Raw genomic sequence first — 7693 nt, forward strand, 5'->3', positions numbered from 1 at the left:
TTGTCCTTTGCGCAAAGTCAAGGTTGTGGGCCAACAACCATTGGACTTTTTAGTTAATCCACCTGCTATCACCCTCTTTCAAATCTTGGCTTGCTTTGCAGATCCATGTTGCTTCGGCAGCAAAGACGAGCCTCGAGGCATCAATTCTGGCAGGCCATCAATTGCACTCATTCCACTTGGGCCGAGAGAAGTTGTCCTCCGTCGCTCAATTGGTAGGAACACATCAACCTCTTTGTCAAAGGAGTCACCCACCGTCACCACTTTGTGCCACTGGCCGGGCTCGTACGTACTTCCACTAACAAAAGGTTAGAAGAATTGTCATAGCAGCCACCCTCTTCTATCGGATGTTTCCACGGGACTGGAGAAATGGATCAAACAATAGGGTGCTTGTAAAGAACGGTATGACGCTCATAATTTGCTCTCACGAGGACTCTCGGGCCTTGATTTCCTCCTTTCAGACTAGTCTTCGGGCTCTTTCCTTATCTTAAATGTGAGGCTTTTGATAAAAGTATGCGGCCCCAGCCTCTCAGATCTGGTCCCTCCCGTGTCACGATGATGACGGTAGGAAGACTGTGACACCTCCCGTGTTCATACTTTAGAACCGCTCCACCTCGAAACCATGGTGTTGTTAGCTGGACGAACCACTGATGATTATGCTACTCCTACCGGAACTCGTTCTATGTTTCTGATATCATTGGTTCGACTTGGCCAACCTCGATGCAGAAGCTGAGATGGTGGCGAGAGTTGTTGAAGTTGCCAATCGTCGCTTGATGGATTCCCCTCAACAAGCAAGCGCCACCGATGGAGGTTTGTTTGCTCGATCACACAGGCACTTCTTTTGATTCTCCACTTCCAAGATTTGGGCATCAACTGTTTGTTTTCTTCTTCATTTTTGATTTCCTTTGAGAAGATTTATGGCTAGATCTGATACGAATTTGATATGACTTGGAACGGCAGAGGGGCAAAAGAAATCGGGTTCGTCTGCGATGCAGATTATGGTGTCAATTCTCGTAGTCGTTATATTTGGCACTTTATTATACTGCATATACTGCTGGAGGTGGAGGAGACGCAACGGTAGTCGACACCATACAGTAATCTTAATGTTACAGACGTATGGAATTCGTCATGTTGGCTGTTGGCTGATGCTCCGTTTGAATGCATATCAGCTGTGAGACGAGCTCAGTTGGAGAATCTACGGCACATATCGAGCTCCGACTTGTCTGTCATGGATCTATCCACAATACAAGCAGCAACAAATAACTTCTCCAAGGACAATAAACTGGGAGAAGGCGGATTTGGCCCGGTTTACAGAGTACGTACCTGAACATCTTTCAGTGTATCTGTTAATCGATGCGAACAGACGAGTGTCTTGATGACTGTTTGCGCCCTCAACAATCTATCACTGTTTGCGCCCTCAACAATCTGTCTTCCAGGGAGTGCTTTTCGGTGGACAGGAAGTCGCTGTTAAGAGGCTGTCGACGAAATCCAGGCAAGGCAATGCAGAGTTCAAGAATGAGGTGGAGCTAATTGCTAAGCTTCAGCACAGGAATCTTGTGAGATTGTTGGGGTGCTGTGTGTCGAGGGATGAGAAGCTACTCATCTATGAATACCTTCCTAATAGAAGTCTTGATGCCTTTCTATTTGGTTAGTGAAATAATTAGTTCTTCAAATCAGCCATGGATTTCGGAACAAAAAACCACATGGTCTTAACCTATGGAGCTTTTGGCTTCTCTAGATCCAAACCGGCGGCCTCAGTTGGATTGGCGAAGGCGATTTCTCATCATCGTAGGAGTGGCGAGGGGCCTGCTCTACCTCCACGAGGACTCCTTACTCAAGGTCATCCACAGGGACCTGAAAGCCAGCAACGTTTTGTTGGACAACAAAATGAATCCCAAGATCTCAGACTTCGGCATGGCGAAGATCTTCGAGGAGGAAGACTACGAAGTCAACACTGGCAGAGTCGTGGGAACCTAGTGAGTGAATCGAGACTTGTCTTCCTCCACAGACCAGCTGCGACCTCAGTCTGCTAACGTTCTTAGCTTTGGAATTAACAGTGGTTACATGGCTCCGGAGTACGCAATGGAAGGCACCTTCTCGTTCAAGTCTGACGTCTTCAGCTATGGTGTTCTCCTGCTGGAGATCCTGAATGGGCAAAGAAACGGGGCATCGCACGTTCTGCAACGCGGCCAAACCCTTCTCAGACATGTATGCGTGATCTCTGCTTCACCATTGCTTCTTTCTCTTCCATCACTTGGTACTTTTCACAGACGCTTGAAAATTCAATGTGTGGGTGGCAGGCATGGGAGCTGTGGGAGAAGGACAGAGCCTCCGAGTTCGTGGATCCGTCGCTCGGAGACTGTTACCCTACGAACGAAGCACGCCGGTGTTTCCAGGTTGGGTTGCTGTGCGTGCAGGAGAGCCCAGACGACAGACCCACCATGTCGTCGGTGCTGCTGATGTTGAAGAGTGAGCAGATGCCTCTCCCGCTGCCAAATGAACCCCCGTCGTTCGCAAGGTTGAGGACGGACGGACTCAAGTCATCGGCTACCAAGTCTGATTCAACGCGAACGCATTCTGTGAACGAGGTTACTATCACGGTGATCGATCCACGGTAGTGCCTGCAGATTCACTCTGGCAGGAAGTTTGTGGTGCTGAACATTTTCTGAGGCAAAAATTAATGTTTTGTTGCAAATGACCTTTCTACATATTTCAGGAGAAAGCAGCAGTATGTATTATACATATTGCACTTGTCATTGGATCCGAGTAATTCTCTCATGTGTATGGATTTAGCTCCGTCATCAGGCATTACACTCTCCCCCTCGTTGGGGATAGTCTTACTACATCGATAAGTAAACCGTTGTCATGAAGCAAATGTAGTTATGTGCAGGGTGAGGGCTAAGTAAGAAAGGATGTTATTAAGTGGAGGAGATTATAATACCCTCTTTAACCTCAAATAATGTTCACTTGAATTGATTTATGTGAATATGATAGGCATACTGTCACTAACTTGAGTTTAAATAGTTTAGACTAGCTGCATATACTCATCAAATTAATAAATCAATTATCTAATTAAGTCAAATAATTATTTCGATGTGTCAAATCTATAATTATTCTTTCATCAAGTAAGGCTTATATTTTCAAATTTTTACGTAAGACAGAAAAAAATAAAACTTAAGCTGATCATCATATTAGTATCCACTGTTTAGTGCCATATAGACTAAAAAAAAAGAACTATCATTTTGGATTTAACACTAAGTATAATACTTTGTTATATCCCTCATATCCTATGGTACAATTTTTCTTTTTTGAAATGATATGAACTTGGAAATAGGCTAATGATCTTCTTCCGGTAGTACTAATAATCTATCAACGTTTTAATATAGCTTCTTCCGGTAACGAAGAAAATGATCTCTCAACCAATAGTTGAACATCATCTCCATAATAATCAAAGATGAGACTTGAAAGTCAATTGATCGCTTTGGGAGTAGTACTAATCGAAATGACATTCTAAATGAAAATGCTATTGGAAGTATTTAAAAAGAAATTAGTTTAATTTTTCTGAATATAAAATATAAAAAATTATTTGAAAAGTTAGTTCTTTTAAAAGCCAATAAATTATTGCCAGAAAATTTTAGGGAAACAAAAGGAATATAAAAGCCAGTTGGCAAGCAGAACTAACCAAGGTGTGGGTCAGCTCAGGTTCAAATTAATGCACAAGATTTTAAATACACATATCATCTTTACCTTATCGAACATAAAAACAGTGACATCTTTAAGCTCCATCTTATACATGTAAAAATAACGCCAATGCACCTAGTCTATATATGCTAATGTCCTAAGATACATAGGAGTATGAGGGTGAATCCTAAACCGATTACTTATTTGAGTCCCAAACATTTTACGAGTTCTCAACTATTCAAGAGTCAGAGGCTTAGCCCTATGATAGGAAAAAGCACAAGTACAAAGGCTACAGGGTCTTTAGGTTTTTTTATTAACACAGTCTGTTTTTGAATTGCTATAGTTCCTTTATATCATTGTTGTTTGAATTTTTTATTCTTTCTTACTTTTTTTATCTTGGTTCTCAGCAAGTGTAATTATGGAAGAACGTTGAATAAGACTATGATACAGTCAAAATTACAAAGGAACATCGGGGAGAAAAGAATCAGCATGCCCTAAAGACTACAGGTAGTTGATGAAATGATGCTCCCACATATTTTCAAGAGTACTATGACCATACAAAGGTATTAACGTTAGAATATAAACTCTTCCAAGAAATTTTAAAAATTTATTTCTGAATTAAAAATAAAATGACTTAAGTTTATTTTTTTTAATAGTAATTGGGGAAGAAGACAAGGGGAGTAAAATTTTGATCCAAAAAATATAGAAAAAATTAAGAAGTTTATAGATAAATATGATTGTATTGTTGTTGTTTCGAAGAGTGAGCTATCTAAATTATCAGTTAATGAATTGCTTGATTATTTGCAGACATATGAGAATACATTGAATAATTATCGAACTATTAATATTTGAACATGTCTTCAAAGTAAATTTAATATTTTCAAAGAGAAAGAAAAAAAGAAAACAATAATGCACAAAATCCATAAGATAGAATTTTGGGCCCAAAGATGAGATCATGGTGTAAGAGGTTGACCAGACGACCAGAAATATTAAAATTTTGATGATTAGAATCAAAGAAACGCCAAGGGTTACAGTTAATTTTATTATAATAGAATATTTAATATTTTATTGTAAAAATTATGATTAACTAGTCAATTTTGTGGGAGGAGATAGAAAATCTAATTTTTTAGTTGTCAATCTACTAATGATATATGTAATAAGTGAGATTTTCCAATTAGTGTAAAGTATGATGATGCATTTAAATAGTTCATGTCCATGGAAATGCAGTAGATCAGAATATGACTAGTTGAAGAAGAAGATCATTGACCTTTTTTTGGTTCGATCAGGAAATTGATATTAATTTTACTTGTGTTGATGAAGAAGGTGACAATGTGGCATTCCATGACGGGACTATTATTAATCAGCACTTGGATAAAATTTATAAGCACTTGAAATAATAGTTCTACTTCATATGAGGATTGAAAAGACTCCCGACAGGAAAAGTATGAATTTTCTTTATAACTCGAAAGTTTTTTCAAATAGAAAAAAAATTTTAATTTTGAGAAAGAAGAACAATATAATCTAAATCAAAGAGATTAATGATGATGAATTAAGATTTTTGGATAAGAGGTATTGGCAGGTCCAATCTGATAGAAGATAAGATTTTCCTAACTATATGAGGAAATTTCTCTATTCTGTTGAGGAAAATCTTCTATTCTGTTAGGGAAATCCTTCCTCCTAATTCCTATAAATAGGAGAGGGAACATGTTAATAGATTCAAGCTAAAGCTATTTCATTTCTACAATAAAGCTTCTTCAATTATTGTTCTTATCTTCTATTATTTCTATCATGGTATCAGAGCCGCTTGCCTAGAGCAAGCTCTCTTCTCGCTGCCAATTCATCATTGGTGTTGCTACTCTGCGCCATCGTCCGTTCCTTTCCGCTACGGCATCTCTAGTGCTGCTCATCAGCACTGTCCCACCTTTCTTCTTCGTTGTAGCTATTTTCCTTCCTCTTTTGCTACAGCTTCCTCTTCTACTACAGCTTCCTCCTCTGTTGCAGTTTCCTCCTTTGCTATAGTAGCAACACTGCAACATTGCTGTAGATTTCTTCTCTACCGTCGCAGCCGTCGTAATCGCAACCACGACCAACGTCGTTGAGAAAAGCGAAGCTTCGCTCTTGCCTTCGGCCAGCGACCAACGTTGCTGAGAAAAGTAAAGCTTCACCCTTCGGCCAGTGACCAACGCCGTTGCATTCCTAAGAGGCTCCGTGGTCAATCCTCATCTTCCTCACCGCGGTAGTCTTTGCTGATCTATCAACATTCGGCAGACTTAAGGAGAATGAAGGGAACGCATGTGCCATCACAACAACAGCAATCGCAGCAGCAGCAGCGATCTATACTTATTTTACTCATGAAGCCTCTTGCTTGTAAACAATTCTTTGCATCAATCCAAGATTGGTATCCTTGTCAGGAGCACCATCTTGCGGGGGCATGATAGAAGATAAGATTTTCCTAACTATATGAGGAAATTTCTCTATTCTGTTGAGGAAAATCTTCTATTCTGTTAGGGAAATCCTTCCTCCTAATTCCTATAAATAGGAGAGGGAACATGTTAATAGATTCAAGCTAAAGCTATTTCATTTCTACAATAAAGCTTCTTCAATTATTGTTCTTATCTTCTATTATTTCTATCACAATCAACACTTTGACAATAATTTCATATGAAGACAATTCCTTAACAATATCGCAATTATCAATCTCAAGAACTCAATAGATCATAAATATCCAAAGCATGACTTTTATTTTGACAAAAAAACACTTGGAACAAGAAATATTAGCATACTGGGAGACCTGTTAAAAATAATACTATCATAAGTTTATATAAACTGAGTCTAGTCTAGATAATAATACGAGTACCAGGGTGAGAACCGGTTGAGAATTTGTGTTAGAAGCCTCCCAAGATTAAAAGTCATAAACTATTGAACATAAAACTTTTATTCCTATAAATCCGGGTATAATCTCTTCTTATGGAAGAACTAAACCAAGAGCTAGATTGAGATACACCAATAGAAAAACTTTGCCCAAGTGTTTTAGGCAATTTTGTTAGGATCATGAATAATACTAAGAGGGGAGTGAATTAGTGCTATCATAAAAATTAAATCGATTCGAAACTTTCGACTTTATAAAAACATACCGGAAAAGATATTAAAAGTGTGCTTGAATTAGAATAAGAGTAATAAGCAATGAAGACAGAAAACAACGGTAATAAAGAGCAACAAGAAAGTGCATGCTAATTTTATAATAGTTCGATCATCATAACCTACGTCTACTCTCGATTCCTTCTCTGTTGAGGCCATCAGCGTTCACTATCGGTCTTCCTTCAATAGGTGAAGACCAATTACCCTCTTACAACTCTTTTCTCATTTTCATAGATTTAGGAGATAACTTTTACAACCCACTCACCTCTCTCTTAAATTGAAATCAACACTTAGAGCTAGAAGAGAGGAATTCTCATAAAATTATAACTTTTTTTTCCCAATTTTTATTCTCAATTTTTTTATGTTTACTAAGCAGGGATGAGTGAAGTTTTTATAGACCCTAAATGGATTTAAATTTAGAGCCAAAATGATCTCATCTTAGGTTTTCAGGGTATTGACGGTACCACCACCTCATAGACTAACAACTACAAGTACCATCACTTGTCAATCTGACACTAGGTGGTACTATCGCTTAGTCTGACATCGACATTAGGTGATACCGCCGCCCAATCTAGTGGTACTACCACCTAACATAGTCTTGAAGATAATGTCTAGGTGGTACCATCGCCTAGACAACCTAGGAGGCCGAGTCCCAAGCGGTGCCATCGCTTGGGCTTGTTGAGGGTTGCTGTATGGGCCTCACTTGGCCCAAAATAGTCTCAACTCAGGCCCAACGGGCTCCTAATTGAGTTGACATTATTTCATCCCAATACCGACTCAATTTGACCTAAACTAACTTGATCTAGATAAATTAGCATAAATTATATGTTGTCTGATATGTCATTAGTTCTTCCGATGCTTCGTCCGATCCTTCGAC

At 39.0% G+C, this 7693-nt stretch overlaps 1 protein-coding gene across 1 annotated transcript; it reads left to right on the forward strand.

The window, feature by feature from the left end:
- The first annotated feature begins 468 nt into the window (after positions 1-468).
- LOC135619325 (cysteine-rich receptor-like protein kinase 44) lies at positions 469-2760 on the forward strand. The gene is made up of 7 exons (XM_065121226.1): positions 469-807; positions 958-1074; positions 1167-1312; positions 1434-1644; positions 1736-1973; positions 2055-2205; positions 2298-2760. Exons 1-7 carry the CDS (start codon positions 732-734, stop codon positions 2613-2615), a joined length of 1257 nt encoding a protein of 418 aa, XP_064977298.1. The 5' UTR covers positions 469-731; the 3' UTR covers positions 2616-2760.
- The last annotated feature ends 4933 nt before the right edge of the window (positions 2761-7693 follow it).

The sequence above is a fragment of the Musa acuminata genome, chromosome BXJ2-8 (genome assembly GCF_036884655.1).
Source record: "Musa acuminata AAA Group cultivar baxijiao chromosome BXJ2-8, Cavendish_Baxijiao_AAA, whole genome shotgun sequence".
Taxonomy (NCBI): domain Eukaryota; kingdom Viridiplantae; phylum Streptophyta; class Magnoliopsida; order Zingiberales; family Musaceae; genus Musa; species Musa acuminata.